Source organism: Callionymus lyra, chromosome 9, assembly GCF_982586985.1.
Source record: "Callionymus lyra chromosome 9, fCalLyr1.hap1.1, whole genome shotgun sequence".
Lineage (NCBI taxonomy): Eukaryota > Metazoa > Chordata > Actinopteri > Syngnathiformes > Callionymidae > Callionymus > Callionymus lyra.
The window spans coordinates 2,143,296-2,169,081 of NC_141826.1; the positions used below are offsets into that span (position 1 = coordinate 2,143,296).

The following is a 25,786-nucleotide window of genomic DNA, read 5'->3' on the forward strand; positions in this document are numbered from 1 at the left end:
ACATGATTGACAGAATTTAATTGACAGCTAAGTGAGTGTGACAGGGGGAGCGATAAGATTTATCCGTTTTATAGGCTTTCAGGTTTTGGCTGCTACAAACGGGATATATGTGCAGGGGAGACACTTTCCCTTCTAACTTCAGCTGGACCCTTGCCCTTGATCAAGTCTGCCATTGCAGAAGGCGGCAAGATGTCAATGTGTAACCTCTCCTCGAGACCGTGAAAGACAAAGCTTATTGCCATTTTCTGGAAAATATTGAACCACACTTCTGGCTTTTAAATATAATAAGATACTGGGACACTCGTGAGACACGACCATTAAAGTTTGTTTTATGAATACAATTTAAGCTTAAATGCGGCGCCTCAATGGTTACAATCGTATGTCTAAAGTCATATCCATCATTTAAATAGTTTAGTTGGTTGGTAATTAAAAATCGTTTTTACAGAAAAAGCAAGTGACAATGGCATCCAGTTGTATATTTAACTATCGAAAAGTATTTAATAAAAACTTTAGTCCATCTCAACTAAATTATTATTAGTGTTTAGCAAAAACCACTTAGAAGGTTCAGGTCATGTGATTACCCATGACAGGATGTAGCGAGGTGCAGAAAGTGGCTCAACAAATGGCTGAAGGGGGCCCCCTTCCCATGACTCCCCCAGCAGGATAATTACTGTGTTGAGGGTGATGAGAAGGAGGAGAATGTTATGACTGCAGGGGAGTAAATTTGCAACACTCACTGTAAGCAATGCTCGGTGGACGGCAATGTCCTCTACATGCTGCTGTATATGGTCAGAATTTCCTTGTCCATAAAGATGATAAAACTTGACTTGCACTGTTTTGCAAAATCCAGTGATTTAAAAATGTTAGCTTTTTGTTGTGGTTACTAGCATTTATGTCAGAACCAGTGTCTTCATAGTAGCATGTATAGGTATACCTTCTTAATGTGATATGTTATGAATCACAAAAGCAACTCAGAAGTCATGACATCAGTGCCCCCCCCCCCCCATGCTTATCTTGTCTTCTGACCAACCGTCCTGTCAACACGTTTGCAAAGTTTCAGAAGTCAAATATTATTTTATTCTACATGACTGAGAGTTGCATATGACTTGTGTCCCACTGGGATTGATTAGTATGTACATATGCTATGAGTGCAGAACAGGTGATTATTTAATTATTTATGAATCGTGGCTGTGAAGTAGCTCCAACGTTGGTTTCAGTTTTCAGACCACCAGGCTCGAATTAGCGACAGTAGTCGGCGAAAAGTTTCCCTGCGGCCTCTTTCTCTCCTCGGTGATGTGAAGGGTTCAGAAATAACATGCAGAAAGACTCCTTTAGTGGCTTTATGGCTCTGCATTGTCTGTTAGACTATTCTATTAATACATTTGCAAGTGTTTGCGTTTTTATGGCCTCTAATTGCCTGTGTGTACGGAGTGTTCCATGTTTGAGGGAATGTATATAGGTGGTGGTATTATTGGAGTAAATGGGGCTTGGGGGGTGAGTTAGTATGTGTGCTGGATGTCCTGGCTGGCGCACAAGGAGGGTCAGAGGACAAGACCTTGCTCAGAGGAGTGGCTGTTAACCCCTGACCTCACTGGTTAAGCCTGCAGGGTGGTGGAGGTCCAGGCTGAGGGCATGTGGGAGGGCGACAAAGGGGTGTACCCTCGTGTCCGTCTGGTTCAGGGGCACGATGGCAGGCAGAGGGGGTGGCGAGGTGTCTAATCTGGTTTTTGTCCGCAAGGCGTTTTCACCTCCCCCACCATCTTTCCTCTGAGAACGGAGTTTGAGAGGCAGGACAATGTCAAAGGGAAGTGACTTATTTTATGAGCCATTTAAAGAGGATGGTGGTCTCCCCACAAAGGAAAAGCAGGGGAGCAGTGGAGTGTTGATGAATGCCATGACACAGTCACATGTTTGTTTACAAAACGCTGTTGTTTCTGAGCTTTGTAAATGGTGGTTTTCCTTGAACAACTTTCGGTCTCTTGTAACTTCTTTAAACACTTTCGATGGAGAGATCCAGAAAAGGAACTACATCAGGCCACTGAGGGCCAGTTTACCACCACACAAAGACCATTCATGCCAGCCACTGAAGAGCAACGATGGACACAGCTTACCGTGTAACATGAGAAACTCAAGATTCCAGCTTTGTGGTGAAGCTTTCTTGCGGGACATCATTTTGCTTCTGGTTCAAGAAAATCGCGAGTGTAATCTTGCTTTCATGCTTCAGCATCTGTGCAAACAATGTCACACTTGTCCAGAAATTCCAGTGAAATCACTGACTTTTATTTGTCTTGGTAACTACAGCAACTTTCCACGTGGATACAGCACTGATTGTGCCGTTGCGGCCCGGCCCAGGAATGACTGTTTCACTTACAAATTCTGTAGCCCTGTGTGTGTTTGCCACACCTCCAATCACTCCGGTACAAAGAGTCATGTGTTGAGCACTGATGTGATGTGTGAATATGTTTAGGTTGGGGCTGCCAACTGTGCCTTGGTGTTTGAATATGGGAGTCTGTGTAAGAGGGCTCTGCTGGAATGGATGAGGGTCAGAGGGGGGAGAGGGAGAGTGGGATGGGTTTGGGGAGAAAACCCAGAGAAGGAATGACTTGAGGATTATTTGGACTTGTTCCCAGACTGAGGGGTCCAGTAAATGGCGCCAGGGAGCATCCCTCCCTCTGGTGCCCTGTTCTGATGCTTGTATAAGAGAGTCACATGTTGATCTACATGTGTGTGATTTTAATTACTTGTTAAACATTTTTCTCTACTGTCTGTAGTCTGGCATGTACGCAGAATGAAACTTGAGCTATGTTGCCTCGTCATTGAAGCATGATCCAGAAATGTTGGTTTATCTTCATGTTGAAAAATAATAAAGGCCACAAGTTACTCCTTGGTTTTCTTAACCTCAACCTTCCAAACATCAGGAAATAAAGACTGATGAGTTGTGCTGCCGTGGAGACATGTTGGGGGTGAAAAAAAGAAACATTCTTTACTTGATCATCAACCACGAGGAGCTGTAACAAACACAGCCCTTGAAGCTGCTTGTTAGCAACAGTTGGATGGCAACGTGAGATTAAGACTCTAGAACTAACTGGGATGTATTTTTTTTGCTGGAAGATGTCTCATGACTCAATAAGTACAAGAAAGAAAAAATAACAATATAACAAAAATAAGGGCTTGCTAATTAGGGCTTTATATTGTCAAGAATCGAATGATGAATGTATCACAAAACAGGGGCAACAATACAATATATTGCTAACTGTAGGGACAATGTTATATTTGTGGTATTGCTGTACTTTCGTCTGGTGTTGCAGAATTTACAGACTACATTACTCTTGATGAAGTCGTAACTGCTTTTATATGTTTTGAAACCAAATTGTCCAAACATCAGCTTTAAAAGTGTCCTCTCGTCCTTAGCCATTGCAGGATCTCCCAGGATTTCAATTTCATTTGAGAAATTTGAGCTCTTTTGGCCAAGAAAAAATGACTTGGCAGTCTAGATTGGGCCTTCGAGCCAAGCGTTTGACACTAGTCTTTTTCTTATAATGAGCAGTAAGGGATCACCACGAACAATATGGGCAACTGTTCGTTTGAATTTATATCATGAAGTGTTAAGGTAAGTCCCAGGCGATGACATCCGAGCCAGGAGCAAGAACCTGTGTGGGCACACTGTCCTGTAGTCGTTGGGGGGAAACCAAACATGCTGTTGGTGCCTGCATGAAGTCAAAGGATCCCAGTGTTCCTCTGAATTCCAACAGCTACATTTAAAACAAAACATTATTGCAGCTGCAACTTTGCATTTGGTCCACCCCAACACCCCCCACCCCCCTCTAATTGAACATGAAACTTCTGTCGTGACAAGTCGAACAGTTATTTGTGTGTCACGTCAAAATCTCGCACACAAATCTGAAATGTTCATCTATGATGTTCTACCAGGTCAGTGTCTTCATGTGATTAGTTGTGCGGCTGCCTCACCTGAGAAGTGTGTGAGGACCGTGGCGCTAATCTCCTCTTCAAAGCGTGTTTAGGATGCTGGAAAAGCTGTAATGAACTATCAATCAGAGCAGAGGATTGCTGGGATAAGAGCAGGCTCCATAAAGTGGTGCGATAAAGAGCGCTCTAAGCCGAGTGTTGCAATTAATCCACTTAAGTGCAATTGTGGAAGGAGTGGGGGCTCTCAAGGTGCTTTTGGTGTGATGACGGGTGAAATTGTTGCTCAACAAACCCGAGTAACGGGTTACACATTTAATCCTAAAGAAAACACAAGTGGGTGAATGATTGGTGTTTGTTGGTTCAAACTAGTCATACTTGGACACCCATAAGCTGATGGGTGAAAAACACAGATCTTAGATTGTAGGTCACCACAAACTTTGAGCTTCAGCTCAGTGACGATTCCTTAAAAAAGCAGTGAATCAAAGAATGTATAATATATAATTTATCAACTTAATAAAATCATTAATATTGATATATATATATATATTTTGTCACTTGTATATTTATGTGTTATGTGAATCTCCATGTATTTGTCTCCCTTTGCATATAAATCTGTAAGACATCGTAAAGACATTTGTGAGACTAAAGCTGGATTGAAAACAGCAACTGTATGAGCTATGAGTCTACCTCTTAGAATGGTGTCCTAAACGCTCTTATTGTTTTCTTGTTTTCCTTTTCTCCTATTTTTTCATGCTTTTCTTGCTGCGTTGACCAGATTTTTCTTGATAGTTTTTCCTCCAAACTTTTTAAAGTGTGTTTAAATGAACTCTCTTTTAGTTTTTACTCTACATAAATACACAAGTTGCATGTGTCCCCTGAGTTTTGCTGCCTCTTGTGATTGTCTTTGTTTTCAAATTTCTTTGCTTCTCTTGCAGGAGCTCCTCTGAAAGTTTGTCCACAAGGTTTCTCCTGCTGCACTGTGGAGATGGAGGAGAAGCTGAGTCAGCAGAGCCACTCAGAAATCAAAGAACCCGTCCACAGGCTCAGCACCAACCTGCAGTCAACGTTCAGACAAAGACATGCTCACTTTGACAGTAAGTGAAACAAACTAATTCAAAGCTTTGCTCCTCAAAACCCCAAGAAAAACTTGAGTTAGCTCGGCTTGAATTTTGACGGACGCTTCCATCTGCCATAGTGCTGCCCGGTGCAGAGACAGTCAGTCTGTGTCCACTGGTCCGTCCACCTGTCTTTCAATGTCTCTCTGCCTCGTCATCCCCCACTCCTGCTCTCTCTGGAGAGAAGTGCATGCAGACCACACACGTTCATTCGAGCTATCGCAACACTTCCTGCCCCTCTTCCACACCACTCCGTGTGTCGGCACGCACATGTGTGTACGCCTGTGAATATAAGGTTTGGATTTCACTCGGAGAAAATACGGGGAGAGCACATGGAAGCACAATTCAATGCTGAGTCACCATTGTGGATGTAGTTTAGTGCAGGGGGTGTCATGAGAATGATGATGAACAGTTGAGATGAGATTTTACATGTGTGTTATGTGCTTGTGTGGGGACCCCAAGATCATATGTATCTGTGAAGAGAAGCAGGCGGGCAAGCATGTGTATTGCAGCCAGATGTGAACAGGAATGTGACGTGTTGGAATGCAGTGGCAGCTTGAGTCGTCCCGCCCCTCTCACTGCCCTTTGTCCCCAAGTCTACGGCAGCCCTCTCCCCAAAACCATTCTTCTGTGAAGGAAGTAAGGTTAACACAACTGCTCACGGCCCCTTTTCTCTTTTGTGAACAAAAATGATACACTTTAGTTACTCTTCCATTCTGGAAAACTAATTTATGACAGGAACTCTGCTCAGTTTGACTGCATTCCTGATTACATTGACTGATTTGTAACCAGTCGTCTTCATCACACTCCACTTCAAGTGGAACAGAATTTTAAACTAGTTAATCAGTTATGAAGGCGCAGACATCCATATGTAGGTCACGTGCTGTGGCACGTGGGCCAAATCCAGACCGTCAAGTAATTGTGTACCAAGGAATCGCATTTAAATGCAACAAATAGACCACCTTTGATGCCAAGAGCTAAAAAGATTAGTGTTCAGGTTTGCCTTTCAAAAGGCTGTTTTGTAGCAATGTGACTATCATAAATATGAAAAATTAATCTAGAATTTACAAAAACTAAAGGTTAATGCGATAGGAATTAAAGGACTTTTCCTAAGAGTCAGTTGGAAAGGTATGTATGTATCTTTTAACCACATTACATTATGCTGAAATTGGCCCTTGATAATTAAATGAAGACTCGCATTTTGGGTGAATTTTGTCAATAGTTTCCTTCCAGTAAAACAAAACTCCAAAATAAAAAGGTTTTGGCAAACACCATCTTATCTTATCATCTTATCTTGATGCTTGATGCTCATGCTGCAAACTTTGAAATTAAATTTGCTTTATTTTCGGGAATAAACAAACGTACGACTAAGGAGATGAACTGAAAAAGGATATCCTTTATATTGTGGGGAAAATGGCTTTATGGACAGTTTGTGTGCTTTCCATTCTTTAGGCAGTGTTTCAGGGACCAAAAGTATCATTTTGTTACCAGCATCTATCCCTGCTATGGGGCAACACCATATTTATGATAGTAACATGATGATGTAGCACATGAACGCTTCTCATCTGTGGTTGGTTTCTCAGGCCCTCCTCGCCCTTAAGGGTCAGTCAGAAGTGACTCTGAAATTTTAGCCCCCCCTCCCGCGCCTCCTTACCATTGCCGCTGTACTCAAACTGTTAGATGTAGGATCTGCTTACAAAGAGGATCTACACTTTCTTTCACCTGCACCATTAGGCCGGTCTCTTCCTGCGTATGCGCTGGCTCGGGTATCTGTTGTATTATTTATGCACACAGAGACACCCAGAAACTCACACTTGACCTCAACAGCAAGATGAACCCATCCGAGGGAACCATAGCTTGCAGCTTTACATGAAGAGCAACATAACAAGAGTCAGGAAGTTGTGTGATTAGGCAGGCTGGGAGCCGGGAGTCATGGCCAATTAAGACCAGAGCCAGGAATAGTTCTCCCCGCTCAGTGTGTTTGTCCTGGCCCGTCTGTCCTGTTGCGCTGACCCCGTCCAGCAAAGCGAACCCACGTCTCAGACTTAAGCTCTCAGATTAAGGCCCCCAACCAGAGGCATCCCTCTCCCACAGCAGCAGGAGGGACAGAATCCTATCCCGTAAGAAAAGAGTGAAGAAGCAATGGCTAATTGGCACAAATAGGGGGGCAATTACAGCCGGAGCTAGGCTGGGGAGGAGCAGAGTTTACAGGCACGGAGAGCAGGGATGGTGGGGGGCCAGGAAGTTCTTCGGAGGAGGAAAAGGTGGATGTTTGGTCATGAGGGATTGAGATCATCACTCACAATTAAGTGCTTCTCTGCAACATGTGGGAATGATGACCAAGGGAGGAGGAAGATCGAGACTGCTCTTTACATTGCTCGGGATCCTTCCTTCCACAGCGCACGCTTTCGCCTAACCTTTCACCCACATTTCCTCACACCATTGGCTGAGCGACAGACACATTTTTAAATGGAAAAATCCAGAGCGAGCGTTCCGCTCTCCGGCCTGTTCATAAACTGTTTTTAATGACAATGCAAGATGCCTGTGCGAGGCCGCAGACCAAGCCAAGAGACTGAAGAAATGAGGAGGACGGAGCTGTTTGATGGAGAAAGTAAATTACATGATGAAGTGTGTCTAATGATAAACTAATATGTATATATATATAATGTATATCTTGAACAAATATACATAGTTTATATTTGTTAAATATTTGTATTAACAATTTTGAGGATTAATACATACAAGTGATGAGAAAAAGAGACAAATTTCAACATTCAAGGATTCCAAGGGGGTTCTTGTGTTTTTATCTCTAACAGGGGAGTGTGGAACTCTGTGCTCCTGTGGCGGGTGATGCTGGAGAGGTCGGGGTGGGAACTATGATGGGGAGGTAAATGGAGGGGTTGCGATGTTTCCGGTATCCTTGGCGACACAGTGGGGACTTGAAGTTAAAAAAACCTCAACTCAACCCACCCCAAGCCCCCCTCCTAAACCCCCCTGTTTTTTCTGTTTGGCATGTCAGTTTGGAGTGGAAGTGACGGCGCTGGTTGGTGTGTATGTCAGTGCACACAAGTCGCAGAGAACATGAAGTGACTCCCCTGTGAAAGCATGGGAACTTTACATTTCAAAGCCCCCTGCAGAGAATACAGGGGGACAGAAGTTTTGGGGAGAGAGGGAGGGGGGGGGACAGGCGGTGGAAAATGGTGTGCACTGGCCTGCATGTGAGTGAAGGTTGAGACATTTTTCAGTGACTCTGTGGAATTTTCATTTTGTCCAGATTAAGAAAGTTGGTAGGCGAGGAGAGTTGTTCATGGGAGAGGGGGCATGGATTATTGGGGGTGGTGAGGGGGGTGATGGACATTCTTTAGGATGAAGTAGGTCATTGTTCCCTGTCTCCACTGAAGAGAGCTCTCTGAAGGAACTGATGAAGTGAAAGCAGCAGAGGGAGGGAGATGCATGGCTGCAGGAGGAGGGGGCGCAGGTCCATATACGGGAGGGTGGGGGGGGGGTTCACATTATTCAGTAATCCTATTGAAAATGCCTCTGAAGGACAGTCCAAGAGAAGCCAGCAGAAGAGAAAGTGAATGGAATGTGACAAGAGAAAAATGCCATTGATGGTGGTCAGTTTGAAGCGGCTTGATGTGGAGAGACGTCTCCTCTCAATGGTCCACAGAGACAAGGAGCAGTGCCGCTCCCATACTTGGCGCTGATGCTCCTGCTCCACCCTTCACCCCTCTTGCTTGGCTCCCAATTTCCAACCGTTTCGCTTTCCAAAAACACATTCCTTTGCCTTCCTTCCAAATCAGCCACCACTGCTGTCGCAGAGCAAAGAACGAACAAACCTTAACCAGTGATGGGATGAAAGACACAAGCATAGTCTATACAAAAGTGAGCGTGTAAAATCAAGAAATCACGTGTCCAGCATGGAATTGAGCCTCGTTTTCACGTGTGATGAATGGTTTGAATCTATGTTGCACTATAGTGAGTCAGTTGAGACATTTCGATTGAGGTCATTTGTAACACAACACTAATGAGAATTGTGTAATTATGTAATAAACTATGATGGTGGTGAAAGAAATGTTGTATACTGAAATAGAAGTTACTCTGTTTAATCAACCATCTTTATATTCTTTGCTTGTTGCATGTTTGGAAAATAATTTATTCATTGGTAACATTCGTTTTACAGATACAGGAAAACAGCTAAATCTGGATATAAATATCTGCTGTATTTTCCACTGCACAATAGATTTCAGTAGAAGGCTAAAGTTAGTATTTGGTGTTTGAGGAGGCTTCACTTGGCCATCACTAGTGGCAGCAGCTGATGGGTGGGGATGCTCAAATGTCTCCAAGCCCATTGCAACAGCTGCATCACTTAAGGATTCAGAGTTTTATTAACCCAACATCTGTGTTTTCCAAACACGTCCTACATGAATTTGTATATAGAGAGAGGGACGCGGTATCTGCAGAGGCAAATGTTCCCATCAATCTACCTTATAACATATTGGAGTGTTTGCTACATCTCAGGATTGTTTGGCAGCCTCACTCATCCAGCCTTTCTTCTCTCTTACCACAGAGTTTTTCCGCGAGCTGTTGAAAAAAGCCGAGACGTCGCTGCACAACATGTTTGTGCGCACGTACGGGATCATGTACATCGAGAACGCAGAGCTGTTCAAGAACTTCTTCGAGGACCTCACCAAGTACTACGTGTCTGGCAGCGCCGCGATAAACCTGGACTCCATGCTGTCAGACTTTTGGGCGGACCTCCTGGAGAGGATGTTCCGGCTGGTCAACGTGCAGTACGAGTTCAGCGACTCCTACATGGAGTGTGTCAGCCGTCACACGGAGCAGCTGCAGCCCTTCGGAGACGTCCCCCGCAAGCTCCGGATCCAGTTGACAAGGGCGTTCGTGGCGGCCCGCACCTTCACGCGTGGGCTCGCCCTCATGCCTGAGGTGGTCAACAAGGTTTCCACGGTGAGTCAGACTTCACCACACGCATTTGTTTGAGCTACTCCAGCATTTGTTTATGAACTCATGTCAGATCAACTGCTCTGATCCAGCCATGCTTTGACATTTTTTTTCCTTAGAGCTGATCTATGACTAATGACATCATCAACAGTTCATCTCAAGTGTGTGTGTCCTGCAGGTCAATGCGTCTCCCAGCTGTGTGCGTGCAGCCATGAAGATGTTGTACTGTCCCTACTGCTCAGGCCAGGTGGCCCTGAAGCCCTGCCAGAACTACTGTCTGAACGTGATGAAGGGATGTTTGGCCAACCAGGCGGACTTGGACACGGAGTGGAACAACCTTATGGGTAAGGGACACTCGTGTGAACAGGAAGAGCTTCCTGTTGACCTCTCGTACATGATCTGAATGTTGACTTGAAAAATAGTAGCTATTGTCAGAGCATGTCGCACAATATTGCTGCTCACATCACACACGCAGCATTTTGAGCAACATAGCAACGTGAGTGATTATCAAGGACAATAATTTACATGATTATAAATAAATGTATGATTACCAAACTAAATGTATACATAAATAAATGCATAAATTACATATGATTTTATTTTGTCGAAGAATGGTGCTTTTTTGTACATACTTTTATTTATTTTGACATTTTAATTTATGTATTTCGTGATTTCAACACGTATTTATTTTTTTATTTATAAATTTGTTTGGATATTTCGACTACAGTATGCAAATTAAGTAGGAGGTTCAAAAATCAAGCAGTGATTGGTCACAGCGATGTGATCGGATCAACTACCACTGACTTGACAAGCATCATACGTTCACTTAGCTTCACCGTTTACTTTGGATAATCCTGGGAAGATGGAACATGTACATGCTATTGCTTATGATCTATGATCCGCGCTGATGAAGATGTGGAAGTAGTCCAGCAAATATTGTGTATAATGTGTTAGGTTGCGTTAACGTTTGTGTCCTGTAAACTATGTTTTTCTTATGATCAGAGTTCGTGAGTTATTTATTTCCTTGACAGCTGGGGGAGAAAACCAGAATGTAATGTGTCTCTTCAAGTCTAACGAATTGTATAAATTATGTTAAACATTTTCACGAAGGAGACCTCCTTAGGGATCAATAAAGTTTTACCTTACCTTAAATACTCGGTAGTACATTCTTCAGAATAAACTCTCTGGTGTCAATATTGTGAGAATATAAACAATGTCTAAACAAATAAATAGAAAAGATATTAGCCTATTGTTCAATGTTAAGTTACTCCTCATAACAATGTATCTAATCGTTGCTAATATCTAAATGTATAAATAGCTGCATCACTAAAAGATTTAAAAAAATAATGATCAAGTGCAAAAAGAACTGAGAGTTCTGGGTCCAGAGGCGAGCACTCAAAGTAATGTTAAAATAAATAAAAGAAAATATTTATAAATGCATTAATAAATAAAAGACTAAATCTATTTTTACATAGATTAATAAAAGTCCAAATTTATAAATAAATGTATATATTTTACAGAAAAGCATGGTTCTTTAAAAATGTTTTTTAATTATTTGTTTATTTTGACACTTTTTCAGACATCTATTTAATTATTTATACATTTAGTTTTGTATTTATACATTTATATTTATACTTACGTCATTAATCGTCCTTCATAAGTGACATCTGAGTGTGTCATGTTTCATGTGCTGCTGACACGCTACATCAGTGGGCGCGTGCTTCCCTCTTGTGGAGACTTTGCTTAACAGCAACTTGACACAAGGTCATGTGCAACACATCTTATCACACTTCATACAAGGGCCAGACGTTCAACCCTTATTTTGTCTACAAATGCTAGCTGATAGGTTTTAATTTTATGGCTGTGGAAGGACTTTTGTCAGGTTCCTAATGTCCCTTGTGTTTCAGATGCCATGCTGAGCCTGGCTGAGCGGCTGGAGGGTCCCTTTAATTTCGAGGCAGTCATGGATCCCATCGACGTGAAGCTCTCGGAGGCCATCATGAACATGCAGGAGAACAGCATCCAGGTGTCTCAGAAGGTCTGTGTTTCTCTGATGTTCTGACTGTGTGCGCAACCACAACGACTAAATATCGCTTCACTCTTCTGACAGGTGTTTCAGGGATGTGGTCAGCCCAAACCAAACATCCGCTCCAAACGTTCTCTCAAAGAAACTGGCTTCACCGGCCGTTTCCGCCCGTACAGCCCAGATGCAAGACCCACCACGGCTGCCGGCACCAGCCTGGACCGACTGGTACGGATCAAATCAACTTGTTGTCGTAGACGTGATGAATTTGTCCCGTGTGTAAATTGTGACATGTCCTGTAACAGACCACCGACGTGAAGAAGAAGCTGAAGCACGCCAAAAAGTTCTGGTCCACGTTGCCTGAGACCGTGTGTGTTGAAGAGAGGATCGCTCCAGGGGACGAATGCTGGAATGGAACTGCCAAAAGCAGGTAAAGACTTTTTTTAAGATTACTTTGTAGATTTAGAAGGGGATGAAATGTGTCCTTGACAAACACCTCCACTCTGTCTCTAAACAGGTATGAGTCGGTAGTCATTGGAAACGGGCTGGCCAATCAGGTGTCCAACCCTGATGTGGATGTTGACATCACAAAACCGGACACAGTCATCCGCAGCCAGATTGCAGTTCTAAAGGAGATGACCAGTTGGCTGAAGGCTGCTCACAGCGGCAATGACATCACAGTGGACAATGGTGAGAAATCGAAACGATAACCTGCTTATGATCTCAGGAGTTTGGAGGAAACAAAAATTGATTACATTTTGTTCGTGTTTAAAACTTATATATATATAATAATGGCAGCACAACAAAACTCTTTCTCGTGCTCCGTCCTGACCTTGTGTGTTCGTTCCAGCAGACGAGGACAGCAGCGGAGCAGAAGAGAGCGGCAGCGGCTGCGACTCCCCCTCCTGCAGCACAGACCGAGACATCTACTTCTCCACGCCACCCAACCCCGTCAAACCCCGGATCGTCCCGGTGCAGGGCGGCTCCCCTACCTCGGCTGGGACGACCCTCCAGGGCAGCATGGCGCTGGCGCTCTGCAGCCTGCTCCTGCTCACTCCTCACTGGAGATAAAACTTGCTGAGCACAGACAGGAGGAAAGACTGAGCGAGAAAGACTTTAAGGACTTTAGCCTCCAGGACCTTGGACTGTCTGCCATAAGGGGGGAGGGGGAGGAGCTTCTTAATATTACAATAACTTCACTTTTAATTATTTGTGTATGTTTAAAAGACAGCCGTGTACAGAAACATTTCCCTAAAACCTAGTCACCCTCACCCCCCCACAACACCTTCTGTTCTCCAGAGGTTATGGCTCTATAAGAGCTCCGGAGTGTCCTGGCATTGTCTTACCGAGGCAATCATCTCCCACGTGTTTCCTCATCCACCCAGTCCAGAGCAGTGACTGACTCTTCTCTGAACCTGTAGTCAGTAGTAGTCCTGGTTGTTTGCTTTGTTGCTTGTCAGCGATCACTTTGCACATATTCAATTGTCCACATCTGCCCAGACACACATGTGCTGCTCATCTCCATGAAGGAAGAGTCTCCCCTCACTGAGAGCAGCAGCTATTTTCATGTTAATTGAACTGTTATCGCGGTCATACCTCATGCATGCGCTCATTGTCAATGCAAAAAATGATGTGGAGCTGAAAGTGTGTGATTTCATGGGACCCCCTTCCCCCGGTGTGCGGAGCGTCGCCTGGCCCGCTCCCTCGAACTGTACGGTCAGTGGAGCACAAATGATCTGAAGAGTACAGTTTTAGGATCGACCAGAGACGAGGAACCGGCGGAGTGAATCAGTTTCGTACAGGGTTTTAAGATGTTTTGAGATGACATATATTTTAGGTACTGCAGCAACTTTGACTGCTAGTTTTAGAGAGAAAAGGTGCTTTAAAATCTGGGAATCACTCTGATCTCATCATTTCAAGGCCACGAAGATCAGTGCTCGTCACGATCGTGTTGGAAGAAAACTTCCTCCAATGGATTTATTTCAGATACAATTCTGCCTCATGTGGCCATTTTGTAAAAATTTAAGTGTTTGTCTTGTAACAGTTGCAAACAAGAAAGAGTTTTTAGAGTTTTTGTGGATTTGCGTCAAGTTTTCAGCCCACAGACGGACGTTGAAGGCTGCACACAACCTTTTGGCCTCATGTTTGACTTTGACAGGTTGATTGTAAGTTAAAATCAGTCAATATATCAGATTTTGGAAGAACATCTATGCAAAACCAGTTTTTTAAAAAAGGAGCTCCAGCAGCTCCATTGGTTCAAAATTCTGTTACAGTCAAGTTCCACTAACAGGAGAGTGGAAGTTGGAGAGTGGAGAGACCCGGCCCGTGGAGGAGAGTAGGCGACCAAGATGAATGTCTGCTTGCAGGCCTGGGCAGAAGCATGTTCCGGCTGGCTGGAGGGCTTCCAGCAGAGAGGGATGATGTTCGTTTTTGAGCCAGAGACGGACGCTCGTCTCATGACGACGACTTTTGGTTGCACAGGCAAGGAGAGTCTTGCATCTGCCCCAGGCCCTCGTGGAACAGAAAGGACTCTTGAGAGAAGCGAGCGACTGAAAAGAGTTTGTAAATAAAGAGCAGCCGTTTAGATGTCTCTAAAAGAGGCCGTAACAGTACACCAGATTTTTACTTTGAGAGTATCAGATAAATGTTATGAGAAGAAACAGATGAGATAGATGTTAAATTGTAAGAGAAAAGTGTATATTAAACAACATTTTAGTCTTGTTGAAATAAAGACTGCCAATATTTAAATCCTCTGTGTGTTTTTGTTTTTTTGGATTATGACAAAGAATTATTTTTCGGTTTAATCAGATAGTTATTTATTATATATAGTTATTTAATGTAAAATGCTCTAATATAATCCTTGGGAGTTCAAATATGGGCATATTGATGAAATAATTATGATTATGTTGATTTATTATACAGTAAATCATCTGATTGAAAGTTTTAAATATAAGTAATTTATAATTATAGTGTTTTTCAAGACCAGGGTCACAAAGCGCGTAAACAATCAAATACAAAACTCAATAAAATATATGCTTAAAAGATCAAGATAACACTGAGAACAACACAGGAGTTCCAGAAGATCAAGGAAGAAAAGCCTGCACAAATAAAAATGTCATAAGATATTGCACTTTATATCAACTAGTGATGGCCTGATGAAGTTTCATGAAGCAGTGCCATTATTTTTCCTTTGTTTTGAGCAACTGTTCTAATGGAACATCACATAATTATTAAACTAATGGCGCCACCTACTGACCTCTCAACAACAGGAGACTGCGTCATTAGCTTCATCAGTCCATCACTTCTATCCACTTTTTATTCACTATTATACATATAAACATATATTTTTTAAAGATAAGGAAGGTGAAGAAAATGACAGACATGTTAGAGGTGTCAGTAGCTGAAAGGAAATCTTAAAAGGATAGTATTGGTCACTGCAATGTAGAGGTGTTAGAAAATATCAATATGGCCATGTTTTTTTCGATATTCTATTTTTGGCCTTCAAATAATTTGTTTTACCATAATTCTTTCATGGTTTACAGTTCAATAAAGTGTGTTTAAAAATAAAATATATATTTTTTAAGTTGTAAATAACATCATTATGTCCTCCGCAGCTAAATTGACATTAAAATCTTGCGAGATCCTGGCGATTACTGAGGACAAGAGGATACAATCGACTATAGCAGCTTTTAAAACCTATTCTTGTTTCAAAACAAGTAAAAGCAGTAACGACTTTGTCATGCAGTGTGTACATTTCTGCAATACCAGTGTCAAGTACCTGGGCAATACTACAAATATATACTTGTTTCTACAGTACTGCGATGTATCATATTGTTCTAGAAGAAGTGAATTTAATGACAGATGGGAAAGCGTATATTATTTGAGGAAAAGTGTCAATTTTGAAGTGAAGATAGGTCTGTGTTGGATAATAACGTATGCATAACAACACGGAGCAAATAAATAATTTGTGATAAAATAAAAATGTTTACCTAGACGGTAATGGAAAAAGGGATTTCTACAAATATAAAAAAAACAAAGGGTGGTCTATTATATTATGAAGCGATTAAAACCAAAACTTTTAGTTTCACAATTATTGTTTGCATTTTACAAGTGAGTAGCTAATAATCCGACAGAAAGTAATAAAAAATAATAATTGTGTAATAAGTGTTTTTCGACGATGTATGCGTAGCACGTTCCAAGCGGAACCTTGGCGTCCCTTCACTATTGTGTGTTGCTTCTAATACAGTTCGGCGGAAGTGGGGCTTGCGGCCTCAGCACAATAGAAATGGCGAGCAGCATCGGCAGTGAGTAACATTCCCAACGATTTCTCAGCATAATAAACATTTTTAGCAGACCCCTGATCTCCGAGCTCTCTTGCGTAGACCCGAACCATCGACGCGGTCAGATCCATGAAAGGCGCCTGTGTCTCATTAATGTGTTCCCCCGTAATCGCGCTTGCTAAGCTAACTCTGGCAAAGTATCAATGCAGTCGGTTCCACCTCAATAAATAAACTTTAAGTTTTCATGCTCTCCCCGTGGTTACATTTCTGTTTAAACATGCATATAGCCTGCTGGTGTGAGGTTGTCTTCAAAATCAGCAACGGCTCTATCGTGCTTATTTTTCCGTTGAAGCTAACAATAAACGCTATAGATACATTTGTTTACGCTCTTGTTTATTTTATACGTATTTGACAGTGTTATATGTCCTCTTATTAGTTGTATATCTGCACTGATTCGACGTTTGTCTTCTCAAATAAAATATGCATGCCCACACTGTTCTTAATGTATTAATATATATTCTTCTAGAACACAAGATTGTAAATGTGGGTCCAACAGAGCCCTGGTCCATCAGGGAGAAACTGTGCCTGGCCTCCTCTGTTATGAGGAGTGGAGACCAAAACTGGTGAGAGTGTACCTGATGTCTTTATTTCCTTTAGCCGTTCCATTTCTCATCACTGATATTTGGTTCAGGGTGTCTGTCAGTCGAGCCATCAAGCCTTTTTCAGAACCCGGTCGCCCTCCTGACTGGTTCTCACAGAAGGTACAACATTATTGTTTCTGGAGATGAATGTGAAATGTTTTTAATTAATGTTTTAATTTCCTAGCACTGTGCCTCTCAATACTCGGAACTGCTTGAAGCAACAGAAGCACCAAAGTTAGTACCTCTGACTTGAGACAGTTAAACATTCAAACTGGTCAACGATAACCTGTGTTTTTGTTCCAATCCAGGCGTAAGCGTGGCGAGAAGGGTGAGGTGGTTGAAACCATTGAAGATGTGATTGTTCGAAGGCTGACGACAGAGCGGATAGAGGAGCTGAAGAAACTGTTGCGTGACTCACAGGAGCAGTACAGGTGGATACTTGAGCTACTGATGCTAGATGGTCTTAAAATGTGTCATCAATCTTAATGGTCATGTGTGTCCTGACAGGAAACTAAAGAAAGAGGTTGATCTCATACAAACTGGTCACATGGACTCTCAGCTAAAGGATTTGTGGACTGAAATTACGCTGTACGTAGTCGTTCATAATTCTTATTTTTTTTAAACATTAAAAAAAATACTGTAAATATAACCTGGATATAGTGATTTGTTTTCTTAACATTTTTATTGTTGATTTTCAGGAAAAAAAAGGAGGATGAAGAGGAAGCAGAGCAGAAAAGGAAAGCAACAGAAATGGCATATCAAGGTAAGTGTCAATACTTTGCGCTCGACCCAAATGAACACGTTGTGGTCCTAAGATGAAAATTAAAGTCATAAGTTTATTTTTTCAAATATTGTGTTTGTGTCGCTCACAGCTCGCCAGGCAGTCAAAAACACACCTAAGCGCCTGTCTAGTGTCACAGTTCGCTCTCCTCTGGGCGCCAGCTCTCCCATGCTGGATTCCTTGACTGACTCTTCAGTACCAACGCCACCGATGGAAACAGGAGGTGTCAGCTCAGACGACATCGGCACGCTGTCTGTGGTAATAGCATTATGTTGTTCTCCTCCAGGTGTCCATTATGTTACAGGGGTTGTGTGTTGTACAATGTCTCTTTTTTACTTATTTATGATTAATTAATTAAAACATTTCCGGTTATCCGTCTCCTACCAGGCTCAGGGTGTGGGAGTATTTCTCCCGGTAACGGAGGCTTCAGGTCCAGGGGCCAAAGACGGTGGAGGTCTTGTTGCCCTAATCGAAGACTCTCCACAGAAGCGTCTCCTGGCACAGAAGGCCACCCCGCCCCCTTCTCCTCTCCTGTCAGAACTCCTCAAAAAAGGCAACCTCATCTCAGCCAGCCCCCGCCTGGTTAGACCCAATATAGTATAGATTGATTGAGCAGGACACAGTTCAAGCAAATCCTGTTTCTTTGTCGATTGCCAGGTCGCAGAGGGAGACTCGACAGGAAGCCTTACTAATGGTTTGCAGACTGCTACCGTAGCTACGGCATTGCCCGCCACTCATGATGTCATCACAGGTAACATAACATGATAATAATAAAGTAATAAAACAATATAGTTATAAAGCATCTTTCCCAGAACACTCTTCCCAAAGTGCTCAAGTATTTCTCGTGTGGTTTCTGCTGACAGAAGGTGAAGCAGAAGCTGCAGTGAAGGCAGAGCTGACTGAAGAGACCGGACTGGTAGAAGAGGACCTCGTAGCAGTGTCCTACATGGGGGATGAGCTAGACCTGGAGACAGTGGGAGGCATCATTGCCATAATTGAAGAAAAGGTGTGTTCTTGAACTCTTTTTCAGCTCAAGTGGAGAATGAGGATAGTATTTAAAAGTTGCATACATGTCTGATGGCTTTTTTATTGTCATATGATATATTGTTATTTGATTGCTAGTAATCCTGGACGGCTTCCGTTGGTTTCTATAACACTTATGTCTGTAACTGTTTGTTTTGGTGCCATTACTGGAGTCCGTTGTGGTGTTTGTTTTGAAGCACAGAACGTATCTTAGAAGTGTGTGACGAGATAAAAGTCTATGAGATCTAAATGTGACAATATTTCTTGTTGAAGTAAATGTTTCTATCATATGCAAGGGACCAGATAAAACGCAATCATAAAAAATGCAATCATTAAAAACTATAATAATTAAAGAACAGGTTACCGTAATTTGTGGACTATAAAGTGCACTTTATTACAAGCTGTGGGGTTTCATTGTTGCAAATAACCAGTAGTGACGTCAGGATTAAATTTTTTATCAAAGTGCTTTGTTAATGAATGCAGCCTTCTTAGACACGCTGTGCATCACCGTGGTCGCCTGTTTTTAGCCACATATCAAGCTGCTGCTCGTCTGCTTATAACACGAGGGATTAGGACAGAAAGATGGTACAGAATTTTATTAGTTGTTGTTGAAATTTAACAGAACAAACTGTAAACACATCTTAAGGAACATTCACCATTGCACTGTACTCTTCATCCTGCAGCAGTTAGCCTTTCTAAACCTGTTGGTGCCTGTGTCAGTCGTTCTAAGATTGAGAACTGGCTTGAGTGTCATTGAACACACCGTAACAAGTTAAGCAGCAGGTTGTGTCTTTGTGAAAGAGCAGCTTTTTATATTAAGGCATGTTTAAGTGCAGAAAAGAGTCAGGAAACCATCAACATAACATTGATACCCAGGAGTTTAGCACGAACATTAGTTAAAACAAACAAACAAATCCCACCGTGCATTGAGATATTCTTAAAGTGCTGGTGAATTAATTTTTTTTATAAACTTTTAGGATCAATTATTGGTTCAAAATAATACATAATATGTTTTTTAATTATTTTCATGAAAATATGCTTTGAATTAAAATGTTGGTAAATTTAAAAGATTTTTTTTTCAGCCGTCCCCTCTAATCTGACAGAAAAGTGTGTGTGGTTATGTGTGATGTCAACCAACGCAATCTTATTGACTTGCATAATAAAAAAAAAAGTGAAAATACAGCAGAATAAGAAGAAATCTTTAACTTTGCATAAGGATGATTAAAAAAAAGAAAAGAAAAAATAATGTGATGATTGGAGGGATTTGCAGCTCAACTGAATTAAATCCATAATGGGTTTGTATAATCTTCATTAACAAATCAAGCGTTCTTTTAAAACAATTTGTATTTGTGAATATATCATAATTGTGTTTATCTTAAACATATGTCAGATCTAGCAGTGTGAGTCTGCGTTTGTGTAACTTCCATTGGCTGTTCAGAACAAGCTAAATCATTACTAAAGATTAAAGAAAATTCCATCTCTAGTAGTTGTCTCTACTAAAAACTTAAGATTATTAATAATATGTTTTATACATTAAATATTTGAGAAAATCTGTGCTAGAATAGTTATTATAACGTCTTGCTTTACCTTCTTAATGGTTTGAATAAAGAATTTTTAAAACCTATTCAGGAATTGAGATTTTGCTTTGTTAAAGACAAAATAAATGATTTTACATTTATAATTATTGTCATCCTCAACGACCAGGTGGACGACTCAGTGGAGGCTCTGGATGCGGCGGCGGTAGAAGCAGCGCTCTCTCTTTGCGAGGAAGGACACACCTTACCAGGCCCGTGGGAGACTCAGGGGTTAAAAACCCCAGAGCCCACACCCACAGACTCTGAGTCCACAGAGCTTCCTGAAGAAGTGGCCTCACTTTCCGACCCGACTCCTGCTGGCCAGGAGATGCCTGCTGAGGCAGAGACGAAGGCAGAAGACCCTGAATTGCCAGAGAAAGAAGCTGAGGTCACACCTGCCGGCACCTCAGAAGAAGTAGTGAGCGAAGTGATGGAAGAAGCCCCGGAAGGGAAGGAGAGTTCAGACACCACAGTTAAGAGTGAAGGAGAAGAGTGGAGTCAGCCGGAGCCGAACCCGCCCTGCCTTGGTCAGTACCCCACTGCTCTCCTCAAGACGGTTTCTTTTCTCATTGTGTGGTTTTGCTCAACAGATTCTGAAGACAGCTCTGTTTCCTGTCGAGAGTCCAAGGTAGCACCTTTGAGATCACCTTGAACACCATCAGACCCTGTTTTATCCACGTGTTTGTCTGCACCTAGGAGGTGAAAGAGGAGGAGGCGGGGAGTGAGGGGGACCCCGAAGAAGGAATGGAGCTGAAGGAGGAGTGTGGCGAGGGCGAGGGTCCGTATTTGTCGGAGGCGGAGCGCGCCGCCAGCGAGAGCGAGGACGGCTACGGACCAGTGTCCCAACGTTACACTGCAGACTCGCTCGCCAGCAGTCCAGCCTCCTCATCCCAACTGTGAGGACGGATCGAAATCATCTTTGAGGATGAATCTTTATCATTTGTATTCTGCCGTCATCAGGTCCACATGTGGAGAGGACCAGGAGGCGGTTCAGGCCCAGAAAATCTGGAAGAAAGCCATCATGTTGGTGTGGAGAGCTGCGGCAAACCACAGGTGGAGCTCTCATTGAATTCATGATGTTAGAAAGATTATCTGGTGATACTTTCTATGTCTGATGTCGCCATGGTTTGTATTGTATGTGAGTTACTGGAAAAGTGGTTGAATCAATCCTTATGAACGCAGCCTTTAACACTATTTTATACCTTTTCTGTTGGTTGAATTGAGTGTTTCTCTGTTATAGTTAGTTTTTCCTTGAACTTCATCCTTTGCCTCTACATGCACCAGAGCCATTCCTATGATACTGCACTCACCTCACTTGCATGTGTGTTAATGCAGTGACATTTTCTCCTCTTGTTTGGCTAATGAAGAGACAGTTCAGCATCACCTTGTTTGTCAATTGAGCAGAAGCTGCAGAGAGGATAAAATCTGAACATAGAGCTTCACAATCCCAGTGTAGCAGCACCTCTACACAACTGCACTGAATATTCAGTCTCTCACTGTGTTTTCCTGGTGCTAATACCTTGAATAAACACTTGATCATGAAAACTTGTTTCTCAGGTACGCCAGCGTCTTCTTACAGCCCGTGTCAGACGACATCGCCCCCGGTTACCACAGCATCGTGCACAGGTGAGACTGAGCTGTTGAACCATCCGTGTGGTAATGGATCTAAAGACAAGTGACCCCCACAGACCCATGGACCTCTCGGCCATCAAGAAGAACATTGAGTCCGGCGTGATCCGCACCACGGCGGAGTTCCAGCGCGACATCATGCTGATGTTCCAGAACGCCGTCATGTACAACTCCTCGGACCACGACGTATACCAGATGGCCCTGGAGATGCAGCGCGACGTGCTGGAGCACGTGCAGCAGTTCCTGGCCACCCAGCTCATCATGCAGACCTCGGAGAGCGCCATCTCGGCCAAGAGCCTGCGCGGAAGGGAGGGGAACCGTAAACCAGGAGAGCCGGCTGACAAGGTTTGTAGTGCAACTCCATCAACAGGACCTTTTTTCTTCTTCTTCAGTCTGAGGAGCTTCTTAGAGGATTAGACATGAAATAATGGCTTTTATTCTCTCCAACCCAGCTCACCTGTCTGTCCCCGGCTGTCTGCCGCTCTGATGCATCTACTCTTGTTGGTTGTCATTAGTTAAAAGGGGTTTAGTTACTCGGGTGTCAGCGAGGACACGGTCTTGCATAAAAAGTGATCAGCGTTAAGCATGATGCCTCCTTTTCAGCCTCCGAGTCTGACGCCAGATGACATCAAAAGTTGGATACTTTTCTCTCTCCCTGTTGACCTGTTTGACTCCTGCTCTCTCATGCACGTGTGTCCTCTCTCTTCGCTCTCCTTCTCACTCCAGTATCTGTCCTCCTACAGGACAGTGTTCCAATGGCCTCTCCTGCTTTCCTTCTCTCTCTCTTTGTAAGTATGGAGGGTCTACCTCTGAATCCACCAGAGTCAGGATTTGAGCCCGCACACGCACAAAACCATGAGATGTCTGTGACATTATAATGTCATACATTATGTCATGTGTTACTAAATAAGACATGAATATTTATTAAACTGCATTTCATGCACACTATAGCACACACGCCACACATTTCATCAGTCCGCCTTCGTCAACTATCAGTGAAAGACCTCATTCCTTATTTTGCTTTCTCTTTTCTTCCGTTGGCTCTGACCGTCTGCATGTTCTAATTTGATTTCTCCTTTTTTTTTTTAGTTCTGTTGGTCATCCGTTTATTGTTTTCCACTTGAGGACTGATCCCTCTCAGGTGGACTGTGTTGTCTTCATGTGTAGGACTGGATCAGTTCTGACCTCCTTTCCAGCTCATGTTAATCATCCCCACGGTCTCGCTCAAAAGCGTTTGTCCTAATGTCACTCTGACTTTCTCTACTGCAGGACGGAGGCACCAGGGGGCGTCGCAGTGCCATGGAGGCAGATCTTAAGATGAAGAAATGACCAGAGTCCCTGGCGGTCAAGATGGAGTACTTTAAGTCGGGGAGTGTGTGCAGCTAATGGTCAGTGCAGCCTCAGAGGAGCTCACTCGTCCAGCTTTCTACCATTGAAGATAGTTCACCAGCAAACGTTCGAGGAGAATGGCGTCGTTCGTCCAGTTGTTTAGACAGACGGCTTTTGTAAATGTTGTTGGCAGAGTGGAGCGACGAGCCAGGTTGTTTTAGAAACCTGACCCCAGGTTTAAGAAAGTGAGTGTGTCGTAGTGCGTTCTTTCAGCCCATGTCATAGATACTGTCACACGGATAAAATCACATTCTTATTGGATTTCAATCTGCGGACGTGTTTTAAACCATTTCAAAAGTAAGTGTTGTCTTCAGTGTTCACCGGGCTGGTTCCTGGCAACAAAGTCCAAAAAAACGCGTAGGCCGGTCGAAACTTGACTTCGAGATAGTTTAATGTGAAAGTCAATTTATTCCTATTAATTTTTCTTTTCAAATAGATATTTCTTCACTTTATAAATAGTATGTAGGAGAAAGTCCAATAAGCTGTTGTGTTGTAATCGTTCTAATGCAAGTGAAGTCCTAACATCAGCAACCAGCTTCTACAAACACAGTCGACATTTAAAACGGGCTGTTTCAGGAATACCAAATCTTTAAGACGCTCATGGGCTGAAACATCGCAAGCTAGTCGTGACTCTAAACAACTTGGTGTTAGTTGAAAGTTTGAAAACAAGTTTTGTACCCGTGAGATGGACCATGTAGAGTTTGTGTTTGAGTAGCTAATAAATGTCTTTGGCTTTTGTTGTACATTTGTTAAATAAAAGATTATTCTGAAATCAGCCTCATTATTAATATCAATTTAAATGTAACAATGAATTGAAATGAGTCTTTAGGAGCTAAGATATATGAAGGACAATAAATTACATAATTATAAATGTATAACTATACAAATAAATGTGTCATTACATTTAATGTTATACATTTTGACTTTAATCTATACATTTTCTTATTAATGTAAGTAAGTAATGGTTATTTGTAAAATGTCTTTCTAGACCAGGGTCACAAAGCGCTTCAACAATCAATATAACAATACACAGTTAAAATGTATACTTTTAAAGGCCAAGACACATGAGACAAACACAGGAGTCCCAGAAGATCAGGGAAAAACCTGCACAAATAATGTCTTAAGATGTTTCTTGAAGGAGTCAGTAGATCATCAAACACAGAGGGAGAGGACGATCGTTCCAAAGCTTAGGAGCAACAGCCTGGAAGGATTTCTCTCCTCTGGTCCTGAACCGTGTTCAGGAACCATCAGTAGATTCTGATCCTCAGAGCCCGAGCTGGGGTGTAGATCACTGATGTAAGGAGGAGCCTGACCATGAATAGCTCTGAAAGTAAGAACCAGAATCAAGTTCAGAATAAATAAAGCAGTGATTGGTTACAGAGACGTCATCGGATCAACTACCACTGCCTTGGTGTGCATCATGTGTTTGGTTGTACTGTGTTAACATGTATATTCTGTTAATGACATTGCTCTTGTGATCAGAGTACATGAGTTATTAACTCTATCAGATCACCAGACCTGGGGCCTCATGTACTAGTGTGTGCAAAAAATGTGCATACTTCGTTTTTTAAGGCAAAGTTCATCTGTATCAAGAATGAAAAGAGCGTGAACAAGTGCTGACTTCCCGACATGTTTGAAGTACATATTTACTGCTCAGATCCATGTCAACAATCACTTTTTATGTTGAGAAGTGTTTAGAAACACATTAATTAATGATCATTATTGATAAAAAACACTTTGTCGTTACATGAGTGGATATTAAATGATTCATAAACTTATAAATATATTTCTCAAACACCAAACTGTTTATCTTTATTTGTTAAGACAACATGATCGTGTTACCCGTTTTTTATCGGATGATACACACAATTCATGAAAGAATTATAGGCAATGTTTTATATTCTAACGAACAAAACGGTCCGTGTCTGATCACTTTAAGACTCCTCTACAAGAGTCATGGACGTTCTTGTGAAACATCACGTCAGCAAGTTTCCCTCCTGTGATCACGTGAACGGAGATATATCCTTAAAAATCACACTCATGAATACAACATTACATTAGTAAACTTGTTCTAGCAAACACTTGGTTCAACTTATACACATCATCAGTGTTGCATCCTGGGTTCATAGGGTGTTTCGGGGCTCACAACAGACACCCTTGCCCAGGTGACCCGGCCAGGGTTGATCAGGCCCAGGCTGGTGTGTTAGAAGCTTTTGTAGATCCAGACTTTAAACTTGCCTGGAAGCCCCGACTTATCCACTGCTGTCAGCCAGGTTCCCAACTCTTCTGTTGTTGATCGGAGATTATTTGTAAACAAAACACTTTTGCTGTACATTTAAGTAGAATTCATGTTTTCATTTGATTTAGTTTCTGATCATGGAGTGTAAAATAATTGATTCTCGATTTATATTGTATTGAAAGGCTGTGATTATTTTTTATATC

General features: G+C 42.4%; 2 protein-coding genes across 4 annotated transcripts in view; both read left to right on the forward strand.

The window, feature by feature from the left end:
- gpc4 (glypican 4) overlaps nt 1–14,775 on the forward strand; it is a 28,548-nt gene extending 13,773 nt beyond the window's left edge. The window contains exons 2-9 of one of the 2 annotated variants that reach the window (XM_087799112.1): nt 4,863–5,021; nt 9,613–10,010; nt 10,183–10,348; nt 11,912–12,042; nt 12,115–12,255; nt 12,333–12,457; nt 12,545–12,717; nt 12,878–14,775. In XM_087799112.1, the coding sequence (XP_087655238.1) occupies nt 4,863–5,021; nt 9,613–10,010; nt 10,183–10,348; nt 11,912–12,042; nt 12,115–12,255; nt 12,333–12,457; nt 12,545–12,717; nt 12,878–13,098 (1,514 nt within the window). In that variant the 3' untranslated portion in view covers nt 13,099–14,775. The remainder of the gene's footprint in view (nt 1–4,862; nt 5,022–9,612; nt 10,011–10,182; nt 10,349–11,911; nt 12,043–12,114; nt 12,256–12,332; nt 12,458–12,544; nt 12,718–12,877) is intronic. The other variant, XM_087799113.1, reaches the window with a different exon arrangement.
- Nucleotides 14,776–16,277: 1,502 nt separating this feature from the next.
- Nucleotides 16,278–24,116, forward strand: LOC148071446 (bromodomain-containing protein 8-like). Of its 2 annotated transcripts, XM_087799183.1 has the most exons (19): nt 16,278–16,331; nt 16,834–16,930; nt 16,999–17,068; nt 17,133–17,182; nt 17,257–17,379; nt 17,456–17,536; nt 17,647–17,711; nt 17,821–17,987; nt 18,117–18,311; nt 18,387–18,480; nt 18,593–18,735; nt 20,457–20,853; nt 20,917–20,954; nt 21,023–21,222; nt 21,287–21,379; nt 21,884–21,952; nt 22,015–22,300; nt 22,699–22,743; nt 23,225–24,116. In XM_087799183.1, the coding sequence occupies exons 1-19, from the start codon at nt 16,313–16,315 to the stop codon at nt 23,282–23,284; spliced, it is 2,292 nt and encodes a 763-aa protein (XP_087655309.1). In that variant the 5' UTR covers nt 16,278–16,312; the 3' UTR covers nt 23,285–24,116. The 2 variants fall into 2 exon arrangements, with proteins under 2 accessions (XP_087655309.1, XP_087655310.1); XM_087799184.1 differs by lacking the exon at nt 22,699–22,743.
- The last annotated feature ends 1,670 nt before the right edge of the window (nt 24,117–25,786 follow it).